Source organism: Oryzias latipes, chromosome 10 (genome assembly GCF_053564925.1).
Source record: "Oryzias latipes strain Hd-rR chromosome 10, Olatipes_Hd-rR_3.1".
Lineage (NCBI taxonomy): Eukaryota > Metazoa > Chordata > Actinopteri > Beloniformes > Adrianichthyidae > Oryzias > Oryzias latipes.
In genome coordinates, this window is record NC_136246.1 from 18,576,595 (window position 1) to 18,599,214 (window position 22,620).

Below are 22,620 nucleotides of genomic sequence, written 5' to 3' on the forward strand. Positions count from 1 at the left end.
ACCCATCACTGCAATTTTAAGCCATGGTGCTGCAATGACTTCACACATTTTTGCTGTGCAGATCTTATTCTAACAGAAAAGGTGAATCCAGTGCAAACCTATGAAAAAAGAAGACATCAGATGAACTCAAAGGGTTGGAGGATACGTGAGCCCAAGGAGGTGGAGGGAGGAAAATCACAGCAGTCACAGCACTCAAAAGAGGACACATTGTCATGGCAACGCAGCATCCCTAGGCATTTGTTGGCCATGGTGCTGAAAGAAACAGAACTGTGAATTTTATAAACAGTTCAAAATTATTTGTCACATTTGTAATTTTATTTAATATACAAACATTTAATATTTTGTCGAGCTTAACTACAATCACTGTCAGTGAGACATCTGGTAGAAAAATGGTGGCCGCGTGTCAGCCTGCTAGTGCTGTCTGGTGGCTGTCTGTGTGCTTTGTTCCACATTGGTGAATGATTGCATTATGCACCATGTGTGCTAATCTGTCAGTGAAGCAAATCAGTGAACAACTGATGATGTTGTTGTTTCCTAAACGCTCCCTTGAATCTGCCATAGAAAAGTGACAATTTGGTGTACATTAATGAACTAAAATATTTTCCTTTCTCTTTTGTGTGCTCACGTGATTCCATCTCTCCTGGGAGACAGGGTCAGTTGGGTTCACTCATTACATGAGCTCACAACAAGAGACTGATTTGTCCATTTTACCAGTCTCATTCACCAGAAGATGTGTGTGTGTGTTGTTCTATACATTTCCCACATTTTGCGAAACAAAGTTTTCTCCATTTGTATTTTTATAGTTGTTTACGTCAGGGACGTTCATTGAACAAATACCTACTCAGCATACATATATATAGCATACATATATACATAGCATACACACACACATATATATATATATATATATATATATATATATATATATATATATATATATATATATATATATATATATATATATATATATATATATATATATATATATATATATATATATATATATATATACATATACATATATATACACATAGCCTTGAGTGGTTAAGCACCAAAACACGAGATTGATCTCTTGACTCATTATGTACCAGCCACACCTCTCCAGACGTCTGGATCCGGTCGTTTGTCCGTTCCTGGAGTCCAAACCAAGCATAGAGAAGCCACAGTCAGCTTCTATGCTCCACAGATTGAAATTGACTTCCAGAAAGCCATAGATCAGATGAAACAATGAGGTTTTTTTATTCCAGGTTAAAGACCCACCTGTTTTCAAAAGTTTCCATCTGCCCTTTTTTTTTTTTACTTTGAATTCAGTTCTTAAACGTTCTTTAATTTTGCTTTTTAATAGTCGTTCCTTAATTTGTTTTGAATGTTTCTTTTAAAATTTTATTTAAAGAACTTTGGATTGTCTTTGTACATGACAAGTACGAAACAAATAAACTTGCCTTGCCTAGATTTTATTAATGGTCAGTGCTACAAAATAGAACTAAGATAGTTCAATAAAATCTTCACATTATGAGCTTGCAGATAAAACACATCCAATATAGGCTTGAAAAGACAGAAAATATTAAAAATCTAATAACCCCTAGAAAAAAATAATTCAGAAATTATACAATTTTATACATGTACACAAAGCCAAAAAGAAGAAAAACTCACTTAACTCATTGATCTTTAAATTTAATAGTTCATACTGATCAGATCACAACAGGTATACAGAACTGACAACATGTTCTACCATTGTGGTTACACAATACAAAATAATGGTATTTATTTATTTGGCTGAAACAGATTCAGACATTGAGAGAGACACACAATGTATGCAGTGCTAAATGTTTGGAATAAATGGGTGTTGTTGGTTTTTCACCTCTTTCATACAGAATCAGAGAACACACTATTTTTTGCAATTAATATATGCAATAGCACAATACTGAAAATGAAAAGAAAATTTTGTAAACAAACATATGATGAAATAGATAAACCATTACATCAGAAAATGTGTTGGGTATACAGATAATACAGTTATCATTGATAAGCATGAACATAGTTGAATAGGTGAAAAATAGTACTGATGATATCCATGCTTGCTTCTGACTTTTCATAAATGATTCTGAAATCAGAAAACACCTTACACACTTTTTAACCTGAAATTGGTGCTTCAAGTGTATTTACAGTATTTCAAAGGTATTACAGTCTAAACCTCGAGATGCTTTCCCTAGTACAATCCCACTAAACATTCACACCCAGTATGCATTCATTGCACCTTCAACTTGCTGTTTTTGCATAAATGAATAAAAATACATCAAGTTGAACGTTGACTTCTTTTCTTCTGGATGCATTATAATGCATTCTTCCACCCTGTATTTAAACTTATATTGTGGCTTTTTAGAGTAAAAAGGATATGTTTAACACTTTAAAACACCAAAAGCTATCAAAGTACACAGATTACTTCATGCAAAAAATCTGAAAGGCATGGTTGCTGAAGGCCATCATTTGCGGGTCTTTTTCTGAACTTGGCACTCTTGTTCTTGTACTTAGGCCTTGGTCAGTTACAAAGCACAATATCAATGAAAACGTTTAACGTTTTTACATCTAGAAAACAATTCACCGTTACTTGTGTTTATATTGTACGTGGTCGTTCAGCATTTCTGTCATTTGTGCTATGTCGCTTTTTTAGTTTACTGATGAAAAGCATTAATGCAGGTAAATAACAAGATAAAGCACAGGGTAAATGCTTAAAGGCATTTTGACATTCCCAAGTCTTCCCCAATAGTCCTTGTTGTGGCTTTTTTGAATATTATCTGGTACATTTCCATTAACAGTTTGTTCATATTTGGGTATGTCCTTCTGAAAACCTTTTGCACAACAGTTCTACAGGAGGTTGAAGTCATGCAGTCTCATGCATCATGTAGCCACACAGAGCTATTGCTGATTTGTTTTCATTAGCTCAAAGAACATGGGAGTACTGATACAATATTTCTAGCTTTAGTTGTTGATATGACAGCATGACGACTACACACAGAGTTAAAGAACGAGGACCAGACTGAGCAAAGTGGATACGGGCTATGGATGTGGGCTGGTTGCTGACAAGGAGATCTCATTTTCCACAAATAGTTTTCGGTTTCCCTTTATACAAAAAGCAGCTTGGGGAACAGCCTCAAGTGGAACTGCTGCTGCTGGTGGTGGAAGCCTGCCAAGGAGATGAGACAGTCAAACAAATGCAGACATACAGCCTCCAGTTTAGGCCAAACTGACATAGCTCATGCAGCCGACGTCTGTCGCTCAGACAGGGGTTTCAGGCAGATGAAAGAGTGGGAAGTGAGGCTGAGTGCATCCTTTAACATTTAGTGGAAAACTGACAGGTCTATCAACCCCATGCTCCAAAACTATGGGAAGGAGAGTGGTTGCTAGGCAGCAGGGTTTCTCTTTGTACTTCTCCTGCATAAATAATTAGATCAACATTCATTCAACAGTAGATTTGTCACACCCGTTCAGAAGTGTCATTCTGTAAAAAGGACAGAAACAGCACACTCCAGTTCCACAAGAACACTGAAAAACTGGGCCATAATCCTAAAATAGCAGTGATGGGTCAGTAGGGGAGTGAACACACATTAATACATACAGGTACATGCATTGCATTCTTTAAAAAACATAGTGATTAATTCAAAGTCTAGATTTTCCCAAAAAGAAATTAAATGACAGCACTGTGAAATTAGAAATTTTTGTCTTACATGCATCCCTGTACTTTTTAATAGGCTTTAGACACAAGTACAATTTAAAATGTACTTTGGGGGGCATACTTTATGTATCATGGCCTATAACCTCACACAACTTCATGTCAGTGAAAAGTCAAATTCATTTCAAAATTAGGCCAAACTTAACTGAAGAAGAGACATTTGGTAGGGAGATGTGTTCACATACTATAGCAAAAAGATAAAGATCATTAAGAAAATATAAAGTGAAAGGGCAGCTTGTTAGTCTGATACTGAACTAACACTGATACTCATGAGCATGGAAAGCTAAAAAGGAATCTGGCAAAGTTTATGATAAGTCAAATTATATAAACTTGTAAGATAATAATATTAAATTAATAAAACATATCTCTTATAAGAAACATTTTAAGAAAAATGTCAAAAACAATAACTTAATGGAAAAAAAACAACAACAAAATAAAACATTAAAGGTTAGCAATAAAATCCAAAAAGATTATCCAGGGTGGGATCTGCATACCTCCAGCTGCCGAGTGGATTTTCCTCATTTAGGGTACTTTGGAAGAAAAAAGAAAAAAAAAACAGTAAAGTGGTTAGCTGATTGCAAGAACAACAACAGAAGTATCGCTTTTACTCTTTAATTAGACAGCTGCTGTCACTACAAGAGAGGTGATGGCAGTGAAACATATCCCACACCAAGAGCTGCTGCAGAATTCAGGAGAACTGATTCAAATATTTTGTTATGTGGGAAACCCGCGGGTAAACAAACACAGTTATGACACTGTTAGCTGGTTATTCTTTCAGCAGCATAGATACTTACCTCAAAGGAAGCACGTGTTGATATACACCTAATGTAATAAAGTTTCAGGAAGAAATCCACACAAATTATTTTTCAAAAAGTAAAAAAAAGGGGAAAATGATATCACAGGGTTTGCTTTTATGCGTATGAAAACATCAGCAAAATTGTATATACAAAAACAGCAAGAATCACACAAACATAAAAGAGAGTGTCTATCCATAGATGTCTGCAGTGTTGTAATATGGTATTTACAGATAAAAGATAAAGAGCCAACATAGCAAACTAAAAAAAAGCTTACATATTATTTATATTTGCTAAAGAACAATTTGATTACTTTATTTATTCATTTTATTAATTTCTTTTAACTGTAAAACTAAGGGAAATGTTTACAACTCAGTGATAGTTTTTTTTTATATTAAACTTTAATTAAACTTCAATTTACCAATGAAAATGCTTCATGATCTGGGAATCTTCTCCTCCACCACAGAGCCGTTGGCACGTGATGGAGACACAATGACAGGAGCGTTGTCGTTCTGGTCCACAATGATGATGTGGACGCTCACATTACTGCTGAGAGGAGGAGAGCCAGAGTCTCTGGCCTCGATGTGGAAAAGAAACTCCTTCTCAATCTCATAGTCAAAGGTTTTCAGTGCGTAAAGTCTCCCATTCTCTGGATTGATGGAGAACAGCATGGACATGGAGGTGTTGGCAATCTCCTTCTCTATGATGACGTAAACCAGATACTGGTTTTCATGGAGGTCAGGGTCAAACGCACTCAGAGACTCCAACAGGGCCCCAGGGGCATTATTCTCCATCACACGGATGGTATAAAAGGACTTGGGGAACTTTGGTGCATTATCATTTACATCCAGCAGCTCTAAAGTCATGGTTTCATTGTCGGACAAAGGCGGAGAACCTCTGTCTGTCACAGTGAAGGTGATGTCATATTCTGGGACCTTCTCACGGTCTAAAGCCTCTGAAACCACTAATTCATAATAGTTATCAGAGGACTTTCTCAGTTTGAAAGGCATATTATCAGGAATGTGAAGATCAACTATTCCATTTTCCCCTGAGTCTTTGTCACTCACACTCACTACAGCGATCACTGTGACTGTAGCCACATTTTCTTTCACTGGACTCTGAAAGGATTTGATATAAATTTCTGGATGATTATCATTCATATCAGTTATCTGTATTTTAACTTTACACTGTCCAGATAAGGAGCTCAGTCCTTTATCACTGGCTATAACTTCCATTTCATAAAGCTGCAAATCTTCATAGTTAATCATCTCTTTCACTCGTATTTCTCCATTCTCTGGATTCAACTGAAACACATTTTGTGTTCTCTCTGATGTGTACAAACTATAAGAATAAACAACACCAGCGTTGGATCCCTCATCTAAATCAGTGGCATTCAGTTTAATCACCAAACTTCCAATCGGGGAGTTTTCCATCACATCCACAACGTACGTGTCTTTGTCAAAAGAAGGGGCGTTGTCGTTCACATCGAGCACGCGCACAATGATGCTGGCGGTGCCTGTGCGCGTGGGAACCCCTCCGTCCACAGCAGTAAGGGTTAAAGTGTGAACAGCCCGCTGCTCTCTGTCTAAAGGTTTTTTGAGGATCAAGTCAGCGAACTTGGATCCGTCTCTTCCTGTCTGAATCTCAATAGAGAAGTGCTCACTGGCGCTCAGGTGATAATCTTTCACGGAGTTGGTTCCAACATCTGGATCTACTGCATTGCTGAGTGAAAACCTCTCTCCAACTGGGCTGGACTCGGAAATGTCCAACTCCATCGTTCCTCGACGGAAATGAGGAGCATTGTCATTGTATCAGTTATTTCCACCTCGATGTTAAACATGCGGATTGGATTTTCAAGTGTGGCCTTCAATTTAAGAAAACACGATGTGGTTGCCTTATTTGGATGGGCACAGGGACTCCCTGTCGATTCTTTCCGAAATAATCAGCTCCCCTGTGTCGTAATTGATATCCAGGTATCTTTTATTGGCTATAACATCCACGCAGTGGCGGTTTTTGATATGGGCGATATGGGCGGTCGCCCAGGGCGGCACTTCATAGGGGGCGGCATTTGCCGTGCCCGATGCGTAATGTGGTACACACTATATTCAAAGAGGTAGCTTAAAGCTTTTAAGTTGAAATTGCTTCAGTAGCCGACACTTAATGCTTTTATTTTGAAACATCAGACTCTTAATAATGTCTTCCTCCTATTTCCTCTTCACACTCATGGTGCAAAAAAAAAATAAAAAAAAAAAAAAGAATAATTCAGAGTGAAACAACGTAAAACAGGCACATGAAAAGGATTTAGGCAGAAAAAACATCCGTGCTCAACCCAATTTCGACAAAAGCAGGCAATGGGGGTTATTTCCCACAATTCTTTGCCCAGACACAGCAGACCCGATGCGCACGTGACCACCGCCCTCTGCTGCAAGACGCTTGCGGCCACACCTCTTTGCGGTAGTCTTTGGAACATTAGTAAAAAAACTCGAGAGGGGGGTGCAATTCTCCGGTGGCTGGGTGAATCACACTAACAGGGGATTGGGAGTCTTTTTCTATCTGACAATCAACTCTGAGCCGCAGCTGCACCTCCCGTCATAGAGACGGAGCCGCGTGTGTGAGAGGGAAGGGGAAGGGGGGGGGGGGGGGGGGGGATGAGCGCAGACCATTCTTTTAGAATTGAGTTTTTTTGGAGGATTTCTACTGTTGGTGTTGCACAAATTTAGGGAAATGCCAAATATTTTTGGAGTAATCCCACTGATGAGTTCTAAGATTTAGTCTTTAATGTTTTATAAGACCTAAACATATTAATCACAATAAGTTTTATTTTTTAGATCTAATCCCTCTGATATGTTTCACAAAGACACACACAGGACGTCACACATTAAGAAATTATTGCTAAAAATGAAGCAGGAGTCCAGCTCTAAAAAAAATGCTCTAAAGAATGATGAAAGAGCAAAAAAAATGGAATTATTTGATATGTAATTTCTTATTAATATTATAATATTTCCAGGCTTTCTTTGTTTTTTGTCCTGCAGCATGTTCATATTTGTATAATTTTGACAGAATATATTTCTCTGGAGAGCAAAATATTACAAGGTTTTTAAGGTTTAACTTGAGTTATACTGGATTAATGTTCCTGTTTTTATTCATATTTATGTTCAAAAAGTTCAGTTTAAAAGGTTTAAAAGTTTAGCTTTAGTGTGTTCAGTTAATGTTTATCTTCTTCGGCCCAAAACCTTAAGCGTGTTTTTAACTTAGGCCCCTGTGTGACTGAGTTTGACCCCCCCTGTAATATGAGTCTAGAAAATTCATGCATTTTTTGAGTAAAATGGCTAAATAGAAGATAGGGAACACAACAGGATGTTGTCAAATTTTGTAATGTGTGCGGGGGGGGGGGGGGGGGGGGGGGGCGCTGGTGGGGTTACTCGCCCAGGGAGTAAGTTAGTGTAGAACCGCCACTGCATCCACGCGCATGTTCCTGGACTTCAGCGTTTCCACGTACAATCCCAGATCCGCTGCCACATTCGCGACCACAGATCCCTCCTCCGTTTCTTCAGGAACCGAATAATGGGTTTCGCAAAAGACCGAGTTCATGAAGGCAGAGGCGCACAGAAACAAGAAAACGTACCCCATCCTGCCGACGGGCTGCGTCCTGATGAAGAGCGCGCGGCTTTCTGGAGTGAGGATGCAATGTTCACGTGCCTCCTAATCCGATGAAAACTCACATATTTCACTCTTTATGATAAAGATGGTGAAACCAGAACTTTTACGAGAAGAGACGGACTATGAAGAATTCCCACCGACCCTCAACTTTTTCTTATTTTTTTCCCCTCATCTTTTTCTCTGACCAGCTATCGCGATGATTGTGACGTCAAGCCATAATAATTTAGTAAACAACAAATGTACTGTTTTCAATAAAACAATCACAACAAATTATTCTTATTCAATTAGAAAATCGTTTTGAAAACATGAAATACGCAGAAAAAAATGAAACATCGTGTTTTTGAATTAACTAAAATTAAGCCAGTATATGCAATTGAATGTATTCATATTTTATCTGTTAACGTAATTTAAATAAGTTAATACAATGTGATTAAATAAATTGTTAAATATACTTGATTGTATCATGTTGACTGAAAGTAATTCAATTCTAAAAGTAAATTTTAAGTATTTATTATCCCTCAAAACCGGAAAAGGAAATAGATTGAAATGCAGCGGAACTGCCCAAAATTCAGGAACTTCAGCTGGTAAAGTGTCTCTTCAGTGGCGCTAATCAAGACCTAGAAGTTAAAATGGTAAGTTTATTAATGTTGTTAATGATATTAGCAACATTACCGTTCGCGTTGATATATTTAGCCTTTGTTGACGCCCTAATTTGCTGGCTAACCACAACAAAACATGTTGCTAGCAAAAGTCTAATGATCATTCAATGGAAAAGCGATTGCTTGTCACCCGCCGTAGTACACAAATCGTTTGTGATGTGTGGTGTTTTACATAATAAGACGAGTTTCCACAAACCTCTGGCACGAAGAGCAACACTTACGAAAAAAAATGGTTCTGTGCATGGAAAAAAAAAACACTCGGTGTGCGTTTATTTAGCAATCACGCGCGCGCGAGTGACTTGTTGCTGTGTGAATAATAAACTTTCTGCCCGGCGAGAGAAAATCTGCGTGAGGAGTTTTATAATTCATCATGGGGGATGCTTTTTACAATCTGGGGTGGACGCTTAGCTCGAGTGGAACAAGCATGACGTTTTTTTGGTGGTGGAGTCAAAGCTAGCTATTCCTCATAACAATAACCCACCCAGTCTTACACCCAGAAATCCCGAATTGTGGTTGTTGAAAACAAAAAAAGGGGGAAACTTGATTATTTGATTAAGTTCTGGAAAATTATTTATGTTCCTCCAAAGTTTTGAAGATGCCTAACTCTTTCAATTGAAGAAAATGTATTTTTCATTGTGTATTCATTGTTGTAAAATTTTCTCCCTTTATTCTGAATTCAAAGGAATCACCAGGGCCCCCACTACAGTCACAGCTCATGTACAGCCGGACGTCTACATGTACTCTGAAAACCAGACGAGTATGTTTTTAAAAAGAGGTCAACTTGGTCAAAGGCTCATAACAATAGTTGCAAAAATGGATGAGTGGAAAATATTTGTTAGTTATCATAACTAATGTTGGCAGTGGAATCAGAATTTTTGATCATGTTATAGAATTTCTAGATTATAAGCAGCCTAACTAACTTGATTCTTAGATTTGAGAATTGCGCATTAAAGTCATCATTTATTTATTGATTTACATTTTAATTGGGTTCTACAATTAGTACCTAAACAGTTGAAAAATAAAGACATTTTCTTTTCTAGTTTAATGATGCAGATGCCGGATGAGAGTCCATTACTAAAGGAGCATGTATTTACATGGATGAAGATCCAGAAAACCTGATCCAGGAGTATGTGGTATGTATATATGTGTATGTGAGTCATAGCTTGATTTTCCCCTTATCTTTAGCGCACCTGATTACAAGCCGCACCCGCTCATTTTCACGTGTTGAGCTACCTTCATACATTCCTAAGCCGCATCAGTGTACAAGCCGCATATAATCAGCAATGCGGCCATCATGGCACAGCACGTCCAGACTCCCAGACTGAATGCTGCTTTTAATGCCACTGTGGGAGGAGTCGGCATAGCGTCAACTCATGTACTTGAAGCTCACATATCTAACAAACAGCATGCACCTCACTCCTGGGGCCTGTTTCAGAAAGGAGGTTAAGTGTAAACTCTGAGTGCGTTAACCCTGAAATCAGGGAAACCCTGGGTTTTCTGTTTCAGAATGGGAGGTTTGTTAAACCAGAGTAAACAGAGTAAGTCAAACCCGTTTCTGAAAGAGAGGTAACTTATACTCGGAGTCAGTGTCCATGGTTACTTATGCTGTGAACCTAACCTGGTCGGGAGCAGGTTTTATCCTCTAAACTCAAGGTCTCTGCCGGTCCCTCCCCTTTTTAAAGACGAAGCGGTATTTTTCGCTTTAACCTTCATTGCCCAAATTTCCGTCACACAGAGACTAAGTGACAAGAATGGCGTGTCCTTTTTTGGAGGACCCAATAGACGAGGAGGCTGCATTAATTCATAGAGAATTGCATTTACGTCGTGCAAGGATTTTGAGACCTAGACTCGATTTTTTTTTTGTCATTTCCCCATACGTTTTTGTTTGAGTGTTACCGTCTTTCGTTGCAGTCAATTACATATATACAATGAAAACAACATTAGATATGTATTGCTATGTAGATGTTTCATATGTCAAATATTGTCAACAAAGCCTACATCCATGACATGCTCAAATTTGACCTGATTGAATTATGTTTTTATACTTCATTTTTAGCTGCTGCCATGTTCTTTTAATTCCTGCAGGATTGCATCTACATGAAAATGAAATCAGGGACATTGAATTAGATTAATGTAACAATTACTTTTTGGAAACACAATTTGCTAGCACCGCTTACTTTCTTAATCCCATATAAACCTATACCACTTGATCAATACAAGGGTAGACAAAAGCTTACTTTTAAAAACACAATTCTGTAGCAGCCCATGCAGTGTCTCATGTTTATGCATTTACTACTGCAGTTACGGTAGTGGGACTGTAGGGGGCATGTGTTCTGCTGTGCAAGATTTATAATAAAGAGACCTGTGGAGTGAACAGACGTGTGTGTCTGAGCGCCATAATTTCATTCACATCTACCGACACCGAACCCTGTGAGGCCGGCTACAATTGCATGTATTAATATTAAACTGACCAGAAGTTTGCAAGAGGGGAAGGTTAACAAAAAAGTCCTCTAAACATTACCGACGTTAAATGCATTTTCCCCCAGATTGGTTCTGTACACTAAGCAGCATTTCATGCAATTACACCAGGAATGACACTTCAAAAGTACACCTAAATATCGCCATTTTTATTTCACACCTTACGCTATTTAAAAAGTTATTACAGTCAATATTTTCTAACAATGATTTAAATGCAAACTCATGCATTAACTTGAGCAGCTATGTTTTCCCACGCTAACTGTCTCTGTTTTGCAGATGCAGCGGTGTTGCTTTTCTTCCGGAATATGTGCTCAAATTTACTGTAACTCTGCAGCAGCACGTCAAGTTCAGCTGGCGAAAAATACGCAGACCTCTTTTTTTCACGGTTGCCATGGTGACTCGTGATATCTGCGCTCCATTGATAATGGCTTCTTATAGTCGCGGTGCGCACGCTTAACTCCGAATCAGTCCACTCAGAATTGATTGACCTAACTCCGATCAGCTTCTCTGAAACAGAAAACTCAGAGTTGTTAATCTCTCAATTGACCAACTCAGAGTTCAAGTTTAACCCCAGAGTTGGTTGAACCTCCTTTCTGAAACAGGCCCCAGATCCCAAGTTCCTCAGTTATGTTTTTTTTTTGTTTGTGTTTAGTTTTTTTTAACTTATTGACAATTGAGGTATCATACATAAAATTACAAACAGTTACCATATAATCAACATTACATCCCTCAGTTATGATGAGGAAATTTACATCCGCGATTCCCCATCTCCCATGAGTCTTAGGGGCTTAAGGCGGGGCTATTCCCTGGGTCACCACACTGTTGTCAGTGTTTATAGAATGAGCAAGGAGCAGCATTGGTGGGAGGGGCGAACGGGAGAGCAGCTCTCCTTGCGCTTGTGTCGCGGCAGCATTATGGTACTAAAAGGGCTGGTTAAAAAAACACACCAGTAAAATAAAGAAGCGGCAACTGAAAGCACGCGCCTCTGTGCGGCTCCCGGTCGCTGCGCGCGGCTGCTGGTGGACAGAGCGAATCCTGTCTGTGCAGAGCAATCAGACTTAATACTGTACGTTTTGTGGATGACGGGCGAGAGAGGATGCGTTGTTACGTGTGGGAGCCTTCAGACTGCCATCTGTCCCGCAGCTCTATGTGAACGAGCAGCAGGAGAACATCATCTCGTATATTACGGAGCTGCTAATAGATGGACTAGTGTCACTATGACTCTGAGGTAAATTCACTCTTGAGCATGCGCTGTTCTCTCCGTCACGCAGCTGAGCGGCTTTTCCAAACCCGTTGGTGATGGTGGATTTTTTTGACGCTGCTTTTAACTTGAAAGCTTCATCATATTGTAGTGGCGATCACGTGCACGTTGGGTCTAATGGCACCAAAGGATTCTGGGATTCGGCTGGGCATGCGTGTTTCTTTTTGTTGAACCATGACTGAAGTGTCTAAGACCTGAAGTCAAGGCCATGCTGTTTGGCTGCTTAATGGTGTGTTGAAAAACAAATGACTTGTTACTTGGAGTTGGATCACGCTTTCAACCCCAGCTCCGAGATCAAAAGTACGTTCAAGGCGGCCGTTCAAATAAATCCACAAATTAGCCGCGTCACTGAATAAGCCGCAAGGCTGTAAGCGCAGGAAAAAAGTAGCGGCTTATAGTCCGGAATTTACGGTAATACATTTTTCAAGTGGTGGACTTAAAAAAGTTATTTTACAGTCCTTTATTTTGTTTCCAACTACTAAAGGAATTGTGTTCTTTCATGTATTTTCTACCACCAACTGCTGAGAAACATGGTGTATTTGTTTAAAGTTGTACAGCTAATATTTCTCCTTTACTAACGTCCTATCTTTGGTGTCATTCTATTTGTTGTGGCACAGGGCATCTATGAAGAGTCCTTTCACCAAGCCATTGAAGACACCAGCATGGTTATCTCCTGAAACGGCAAACTTTAAGTGCAGAGGCAGAAGGCATTAGAATCGTCTCGGAGGGCATTAAGGTGCTGCAGGATCTGGACAATGTGGCACTGGCTGTCGCCGTGCTGTTTGGACTGATGTATGCTCGAAACCCCCGCTACACTTTTGAGGTACTGCAAAAATTAGTTATGGAACGGAATGAAGATGAACATTCCAACAAGGGGCGCCCGCTGAAAAACCGAGTCTTATACTGAGAAGGTCAGAAGGCCAGAACGGTGAGCAGTGTTTTCAGAAATGCACTTCAGAGCATGTTCAGCCTCACGGTGTTCCCAGTGGTCCTTTAAGTATGATTAAGCCGTTTTTAGCCTAAATTTAAAAACCTGTGTCGTTTTTTTAAAACATTTTCTGCCGTACAGAAGGAACTCTTAGAAATTCACCTTGGAGTTGCGGCTGGGACTGTTGATGCAGAAGTTAGCTCATTTCCCATCAGCACTTTGTTTACAGTTTAGAGCAGATGTCAGCTCAGATGAGGAAAATGCAGATGTTGGTGGATCAATTTGTCTGCAAGTGGAGGCATCCGTATTGGAGCGCAGCAGGGAGATTTTGGCCCGCCCAGCGAAGTTGCTGCATCACAAACCTGAGCTTTTTCATCTGGTCCTGATTCAACACGATTTGAATAAAGAAATACTCAAACGCAACTTTAAACACATCTTAATTTGTTTTGTGTATGTCCTCCATAGTGAGAAAAATGCTAAAAAAGAACATGTAAAAACACCAAAAACATGATTTTCATTGGAGTGGGTCTTTATTAGCTTTTGGTTTTAATATTTTGGAATGCACAGTGCGCATAACAACAAAACTCATAAACTTTGTAACTTCAGTCAAGTTGTATAACTTCTTATGCTGTTTTATTTTTCCAGCTGCTCTGTGAAAGTGAGGTGTGTGTTTTAATGAACACATGTGCTTCACTGATTTTTATCTCCAACATGTGTGTCACAGGTTTTTTTGTGTGTTTATTTATTAACTAACAATTGCTTCTGTAATGCTGCTGAACATAGATTTTAATGTATGTTCAGGAGTTCCTATTGTTCTCCACAGACACCGGATCATAGACTTTCAGCTTTGTAGCCTCTGTCACCCCTTTTGTGTTTCACTGTTAGGATAATGGGTCATGGGCTGTTTCACACTATAGATTGCAAAACGTTTGTAGCATTAGGGGATTTAAAAAAAATCAGATCTCTTTTTATTTGTTGTTCATTTTTGTACTTGTGAAGCTACATTTGTATTATAAATTTACAACAGACTTACTTTGTTTCAATTTAATCATGTGTAACTTGTCCTGTGCATTTTTAGAAAACGAAAGTGATGGTAATCATTCATTGTTGTATAGAACCGTTTTGTTTTTCATTTTTACTACTAGTGTATGACTAGTTAACAAATTCACAGTTTTGCAAACATAATTTCTTAGCAAACTGGTGTACCAGATAATAAAATTTGAGGTTTGCACAATTCTGACAGATTTAACTTCTTGTGTTCCTGCATAAACTTCTGCTGACTTATCTTTTACATAAAAAAAAATCATAATGTCTATTAGTTTTATTGCATCTTGAATTTTTTTTATTATTTCTTTTTTTCTGTTTTATTTTCCTACAAAAATACACAATGATTGTGTTTGTCCTGAACCAAGTGGATTTTCAGTAAAGGTGCTCATTTCGTGAGGCAGTCATTGGTCTATTTCAGATTTTTGTCCGCTAATAAAACAGTACAAGCATTCAACTTAGTAACTAGTGGAATTTTAAGACTTATATACCTGTGCATTTTTTTCTGTTTTTCCCATGAAAATTAACTTTTTTTATTCCAGATGTTTCCCTACAAAACAATTTGCTACTTGTAGCTTTACCCCCCAAGTATTAGGAATGTTTTGATTTAATGCTAGTCATGTCAGTAAAAGAATAGAAGTTTATTAAATTTTGTTAACTAAATATTCTGAATTTATACTTTTTGTTTTAAAATTGATCTATGTAAACATAAAGAAACATGAGCATTATATCATTTTTAGGAAGATGTAAGTTTTGAATGGTATTAGATGCATTACAAATTTAATGGAAATGCAACTGCCGGTACATTGTGCTGCACCAGTTTTAAACACATGCAATAAGCTGCTGTAGTGATCCCTGAAAACAATCTTTTCTGCAGGTAGCAATGCTACTAAAGGTCTACTTTTTGCCTGCCTTACTCCCATTCTTTTCATAATTGAGTAATGTGGTTGCCTCAAATGGGAGTCGGGTTTTTGCTTCTTTTTTTTTTCTAGTATTATCTTGACGGTTTGTTTTGCATGCTGGAAATGTAGCACATTTTATATAGAAAAAACTATTCACAACACTAGTTAGCATTCCTTTTATTGACCAAAACATTTGAGATGTTTCATGATTTTATGGTTTCACTGATCATTTGAGTCTGATAGGAAGGTTATATTCTCATGTCAAGTATCTTTTTTTTAAGTTGCACTGTGTAAGCAGTCTGATGTATTTGAGGAATATATTGCAAAGTCATAGTATAACTTGTCGAAACCTTTAAACAGTTATTCACCATTCAGCTTGATTGGAGGGGCTTTAGTGTGTTTTCTGTTTTATTCTGAAATCTAGAATTTTTTGGGGGGTTGGGGGGAGGATTATCTTAAGGGTATCTTTTAAATTGAGGACTCTCAAAGTCAAGGCACTTTTTTTTAATTTAGTTCGGCTGCAGCGGATAGGGGCGGGAGATACAATGGATTTAAAGGGTTTGTATGTTTTTCATCTTTCCGAGCTTTACCAGGAGGCAGTTTAGCAGGCAAAAAGTCTATTTAATCTTTGATCGTTAAGCATTTTTTATGCGAATCAGTGACATTTAACAGTTTGGGTTTATGTGTACACACCCAGTTTCATGCGGATATTTCCCTTAATGGCAAGCTGTCAAACTTCAAAAAATGGATGAACAAATTTCAACTATTAACAATACATTAATTTAAAGAAGAAAACTTCCAGATTAAAATAAACCAAAAACGTTAGTCTCTTGATATTTTTTTTAGCTAAATGATTCTACTAACATAAGTTTTTGTGTGTAGCCATTTTCATTTTCAAAATTGTGTTTTAATTTGCCATGTCATAGCTACATGTGAACTTTTATAGTCTATTTTTGTTGTTTTATAGTCCGTGTTTTATAGGGTAATGACAAATTTAGCCAACAAGAACCAAATATAAAGAAAACGCAACATTTAAAGAACACAAACAAGCTCTCTTTAAACATAAACTATAACACATCCAAGTGCGTGTAGCATTTCACAACAGGCATTTCAACTTCAAAAACTTTTCACTGGGACTTTAAAAGTTTAGCTTCAGGTTTCTTTGGAAAAAATAGACAGGATTCAAAAAATACTGTTAATGTTATGTAATTATCATTTGCTTACACGCTATTATCACCATGATATGTTTGTCTAGGTTCTATCTTTCAGTAAGAAAACAATGACCTGAAAAGTTCTGAATTATACAAGAATAGGATGTTCCTGTACTGCTTGATTGAATGACATACTCTTATGTTATCAACCCCAGCAACCAATAACACCAGGATTCAAATTGTACTTTGAGGTGCTCTGTGGACTAAAGATTATCAAAATTAGTCATTTTTCTGTAAAGACGTTTTGACTTGATAGGCAACATTGTTGAAGCTATCTATTCCCTACTTGCTCACAATACTTAAGTTATGTTTTCTTGCTCATACCTGCAGAGTGGAAGCAGCTGAGTCACTAGTGTCTGTGAGTCCTGTCCCTCTTGGAATGCTGGACACGATGTATCTGGAGCCCTTTGGCACAGGCTGTCTAACCACCAGCTTCCCTTTCCTGGTCTCTGCCAGAAACAGACTGTACCAGTAGGCATCATTGGACACCAGAGTGGAGTCTGCGATGGTGGAGTTCCTCTCACTGATCACACTGTTCCTGCTGGGAGGAGCCGCTTTGCTGGGCTTGGCTTTCTGACACTTCAGCACGATGGTGACCAAGATGGTGATGAGCAGGAGAAAAGACACCGAGGCCAGACCAATCACCAGATACAGGTTGAGGTCTGAAAAGATGTCATATTCCAGAGGCACCTCAGTCATGTCAGAGTAGGCCTTAACAGCAGTCTCCTCTGTTGACAGCTTGATGGTGACTGTAGCAGAGAGAGCCGGCTCCCCGTTGTCCTTTGCAACAATAACCAGTCTCTGGTGGCGCGGGTCTCTGTAACTGAACATCCTCATGGTCCGGATCTCTCCGTTGTATTGGTCCAGACTGAACAAGGTGGCATCAGTCACCTGGAGGAACTGGTATGTAATCCGAGAGTTGTGCACAGAGTCCGTGTCCAAAGCGATCACCTTGGCAACCAGGGAGCCTTTATCTGTGGATCTGGGAATCTTCTCCTCCACCACAGAGCCGTGTGCACGCCACGGAGACACAATGACAGGAGCGTTGTCGTTCTGGTCCACAATGATGATGTGGACGCTCACATTACTGCTGAGAGGAGGAGAGCCAGAGTCTCTGGCCTCGATGTGGAAAAGAAACTCCTTCTCAATCTCATAGTCAAAGGTTTTCAGTGCGTGAAGTTTCCCATCCTCTGGATTGATGGAGAACAGCATGGACATGGAGGTGTTGGCGATCTCCTTCTCTATTATGACGTAAACCAGATACTGATTTTCATGGAGGTCAGGGTCAAACGCACTCAGAGACTCCAACAGGGCCCCAGGGGCATTATTCTCCATCACACGGATGGTATAAAAGGACTTGGGGAACTGTGGGACATTGTCATTTACATCCAGCAGCTCTAAAGTCATGGTTTCATTGTCGGACAAAGGAGGAGAACCTCTGTCTGTCACAGTGAAGGTGATGTCATATTCTGGGACCTTCTCACGGTCTAAAGCCTCTGAAACCACTAATTCATAATAGTTATCAGAGGACTTTCTCAGTTTGAAAGGCATATCATCAGGAATGTGAAGATCAACTATTCCATTTTCCCCTGAGTCTTTGTCACTCACACTCACTACAGCGATCACTGTGTCTAACTTGATGTCTTCACTCACTGGACTCTGAAAGGATTTGATGGATAATTCAGGATGATTATCATTCATGTCTTCCACTAGAATTTTTAGTTTGCATTGTCCTGACAAACTTTTGGTTCCTTTGTCTGTCGCTATCACCTCCATATCATACACCCTGAAATGTTCATAATTTAACACTTCTTTGACTGTAATCTCACCAGTAACTGGATTTAAATGAAAGGTTTCTTGGGTTTTTTCTGATGTGTACAGACTAAATGAGTATATCACCTCTGAATTAGACCCTTCATCTAAATCAGTTGCATTTAATTGAAAAACAAGACTACCAATGGGAGAATTCTCCAAAATGCTGACCTGGTAGCTCTCTCTTTCAAAGGTAGGGGCGTTGTCATTTGTGTCCAAAACATGAACAATAATGCTGGCTGTGCCAGAACGAGACGGCATTCCCCCGTCTGTGGCAGTCAGGATTAAATGATGACTAGCTTGCTCTTCCCTGTTTAAACCTTTTTTCAAAATCAAGTCTGCAAATTTGGAGCCATCTCTCCCTGTTTGGATCTCGATTGTGAAGTAATCACTTTCGCTTAAATGATACGTTTTTACAGAGTTCGATCCCACATCTGGATCAACCGCATTGCTCACAGAAAAGCGCTCACCAGGCTGCGTGGCTTCAGAAATGTCTAAATCTACAGTGTCTCTCCTGAAATGCGGCGCGTTGTCATTTATATCAGTTATTTCCAACTCGATGTAAAATATGCGCTTTGGATTTTCGATGATTGCTTCCATCTTCAGAAAACATGACGTCTTTGCCGGACAGAGGGACTCTCTGTCGATCCGCTCCACCACATAAAGCTCGCCGGTCTCCCTATTCACGTCCAGATATTTCCTGTTTGCGATGAGCTCTAAACGCATCCTCCGCTCCACCAACGTCTTCACATCCAAGCCCAAATCTGCGGCGAGATTTGCGACGGCGGATCCTTCTTCCATCTCCTCGGGAATCGAGTAGTGCGTTACAGCCGTGGCGCATTTCAGAACCACGACGAAGAGCAGGGATATCCAGACGTACCTGTCCCAGGGTTCACGGCAGAAAAGCCCTCCCATTGTGAACCTAATTGTTGATTCCTAAATCGAGTTTTGATTCAAGCGTAAACGGAGTTGTCAGCGGAGCCCGCAAGACGAGAAACTGGGAATGAATCAATGAAGTGGACTAAACGAAAACCCGATTCTCCTTGTGCTGTTTTGCCTTCCTCCTTGTCTCGTGCCCGTAATAAAATCTGTTGGTGGTTATGACAGGAGCAGATCCGAGGAACAGCGCCTCTGTACGCAAAAGAGCGACTCTCTCAGACGTACACGTAGCCATAAACATTTTACGCATTCAAGAAAATAGGTTATTTAAATCGCAGTATAATTTAGCAGTATACTGCCTTGTGAAAGTTTTCTTTGATCATTCTTTCAAAATTTTGAAAGTAATTCGTACGTATTTTGAAGCATGTACCAGAGGCGGTCTTGGCTAATTTGATGCCCTGGGCGAAACCCCGGACGGCGGCCCCCATCCTCATCCCCCTTTCCAGCCCCGCTCTCAATAACTCAAAGCCTGCATAAATACTAACACATAAACATATATTATTTATTTTTACTTTATTAATCATATAACTATAATGTACGTTTATAGTTGAATTCACAATTAAGACATAGTATGTAAGTTAGTTCATACCTAACAGGAATCAGTTTGTGTGTTTTCTCTTTGAACGCTGTCTGGTTCTGCTAAAAACGCCCCTTTTTTCATGAGCTGAATACAACCCTGACACGAATTATGAATGAATTAATTCCGGTCATTTCTGTTTGCTTCATGACTGAACATCAATGAAACTAAACAACACATTCTTCTGTTTTTGTGCTACAGCGCCACATAAAACTGAACAAAACAAGACAAATGATTGTGTACATTGCATCTGAAGCATTGACTGTTAATGACAATGGCAGAACATCTTAGATTAAATAAGATATTAAACAGCTAATTAACAAGACAAGTCTAATTAAGTGGAAACGTTCAATAGCCAAATGTTGCTCAAAATTTTACTACTCAAACTAAATTTGGTGGTATTTGGTTCCTAGCAATTGTTCATTTTGGACACCGCCTGCATTCCTTTATTCTTGGAGTGTTTTTTTCTTCCTCTTCTCTTTTCTTCTTTTCTTTCTAAAGTCTGCACCTGATGTTTCCCTTGAACTATTGCCCATTTTCCACACCCTTACATAAACGTTTCCGTCTGTCAAACATCCACAGTCAAGATAAGTGAGATGATTGAAACAAATTCACTTTTATGCAGACTCGTTTTTCTTTCACTTCTCAAAAAATCCAGTAAACCCAATACAGTATATTAAAATTTATGAATGAAAAGTTTTTAAATTGTATTTGTTTACTTATTAGAAGGCAGCAGTTAGTTTGTTTTGGGGTGTGGTATAGAGCTGTGAAGGTGTCGGATTTTTCATCACCGCTGTGATGAACCACCAGGGGGCGCGGTGTCGCGGTTAACCGCAGCCCCCCCCCAATAAAAAAACAAAACCCGAAATTCCCCGGCGGCTGCATCGGAAATAAATCAATACTATTAAAACATACTATTCTTTATTAACAAATAACTGTAACAACTAACTAATACCTATCTAACTAATGACTTAACTATGTAGGTGTTGTAGATTGACTGTGACTGTGTCTGTGCGCTGCGTCTTGTGTAGGACTAGGAGGAAGAAGCGCGCACACGTGTGTTGGGGGGTGCGTGTTGATTCTTCTGCCCTCTGGCTGCATGTGAGGCTTCACCTGTGCTCTCTGGTACAGACATCTTCCCAAAATATTAGATATTGCCCAGTAATAAGCAGACTGCAGACACTTTGTCACCTTTCCAGTAGCCGTGAAGCCTGACACCCATGAAGAACGCGGGACAGGAGGCTCCGCCTTTGTTTATTCAGACACGTAACTTTGCTGCAAACAAAATAGTTCCCAACAAGAAAATGTAGTGATATTCATGGAAATCTAACAGCGCGCATTCATGTTTGGTGTTACAGAGTGACTGAGAACAGTAATACCCCCCCCCACACACACACACACAAAATCCTTCGGCGGGCGGCCGTGTCGCGCACTCAAGAATGCACGCAGCGTGTAATGGAAATGAATACAATGGAAATGAATAATTAGAACGCAGTAAATTTGTCGTATTTTCTCGCAAGACACAAACTTTTGTAGAACTAGGACATGTGTGTTTCTGAAACAGCGCACGTGTGCGTGTTTAAGTAGAGTGCGCACGTGCCGCGTGCTTCTCTGAGACAGTGACAGCCGCGGGCGCGCGCAGGCGGGTGCGACAAGGAGAGAAGAAGAGTGATAAAAGGTTTCCCATAGAAACCCTTTATGTCTGAAAACAGGACTTGCAGAGAGAGTAAATTATCAGCAAAGATTAATGTGTTGAATGTGTTTATTGTAGTTCCAATCACGCACCATATGCAAAACTTTCAACAACAAAAAAAAAACGTTCAAAAAAAAGATGCGGTGATGACCTCATCACCGCGGTGTGATGCGGTTATCGTCAAAGCCCTAGTGTGGTATCATAAGAGGTGAGTCTAAGCCCCTCCCCCGCTTCTCTACCTGCTTTTCCTCTACCTGTTCACATCCTCTGCAGCGGGTATTTGGTCCCCCCCCCCCCCCCCCCCACACACACACACACAAACGCACTCGTTCTTCCAGTTTGTTGTACACATGTACACAGAGAGCGCGAAATATTGTCATTTTGGCAGTCAGTTGACACGACAGGGGCGCCCTAGCGCAAATGTATTTAAGTTTACATGAAATTGACCGGTTTTAGTCTAGGAAAACTGCGGTGGGGTTATGGCAATGGTTTTTTTAGATTGCGCCCTGGGTCACTGCCCAGATTACCCATAGGAAAACTGCCACTGCGTGTTATTTTGCCCCAAAATAAAATCATATCAAACTTTCTCTTAGTTTACAACAATTTTAATTTTAGCTCCCATACATATATATGGCTCAGCGTAAAGCCACTAAAATGTAATAAATGAAAAAAATATAAAACAAAAATAAAGGCTGCATATAGTTACCGCCACATTGCAAAAAATTAATGCTTCTGCATGAATGTGAAGCGGAATTACAAACAGATTTCCAAGATTTATCTTCTCAAAAATGAATAGAGTTTTCCTGAAACAGTTTTTCTCTCTTCTTTTTGATTTAAAGGAGTAATTGATACTTTCATTCTGCACTTTTTTTGACCATCTATAACTGGACCCCTCAGATATTATTTACAAATCAGCTCTGTACTTTGTTTCC

General features: G+C 39.3%; 1 protein-coding gene and 1 long non-coding RNA gene across 8 annotated transcripts in view; one reads left to right on the top strand and one right to left on the bottom strand.

The window, feature by feature from the left end:
* Window positions 1-1,658: 1,658 nt before the first annotated feature.
* The window catches only part of LOC105354900 (protocadherin alpha-C2), a 53,014-nt gene continuing 32,052 nt past the window's right edge, over window positions 1,659-22,620 (bottom strand). For 2 of the 7 annotated variants that reach the window (XR_013658336.1, XR_013658337.1), the window contains exons 2-4: window positions 4,225-4,260; window positions 3,877-3,914; window positions 2,998-3,184 (exon numbers count right to left, since the gene is read on the bottom strand). Coding sequence is in view for 4 of the 7 variants with exons in the window: in XM_023959180.2 (XP_023814948.1) it covers window positions 3,152-3,184; window positions 16,992-19,394 (2,436 nt within the window). In the remaining 3 variants the exon portion in view is untranslated. Of the gene's footprint in view, window positions 3,185-3,876; window positions 3,915-4,224; window positions 4,261-16,991; window positions 20,158-22,620 lie in introns of those variants that run through there. The other 5 variants (XM_078953568.1, XM_078953567.1, XR_002873996.2 and 2 more) reach the window with 4 other exon arrangements.
* On the top strand, window positions 8,689-14,744 carry LOC111948010 (uncharacterized). Its single transcript, XR_002873998.2, has 4 exons — window positions 8,689-8,816; window positions 9,526-9,600; window positions 9,884-9,976; window positions 13,200-14,744. It is a non-coding gene; the product is annotated as an uncharacterized LOC111948010 (long non-coding RNA).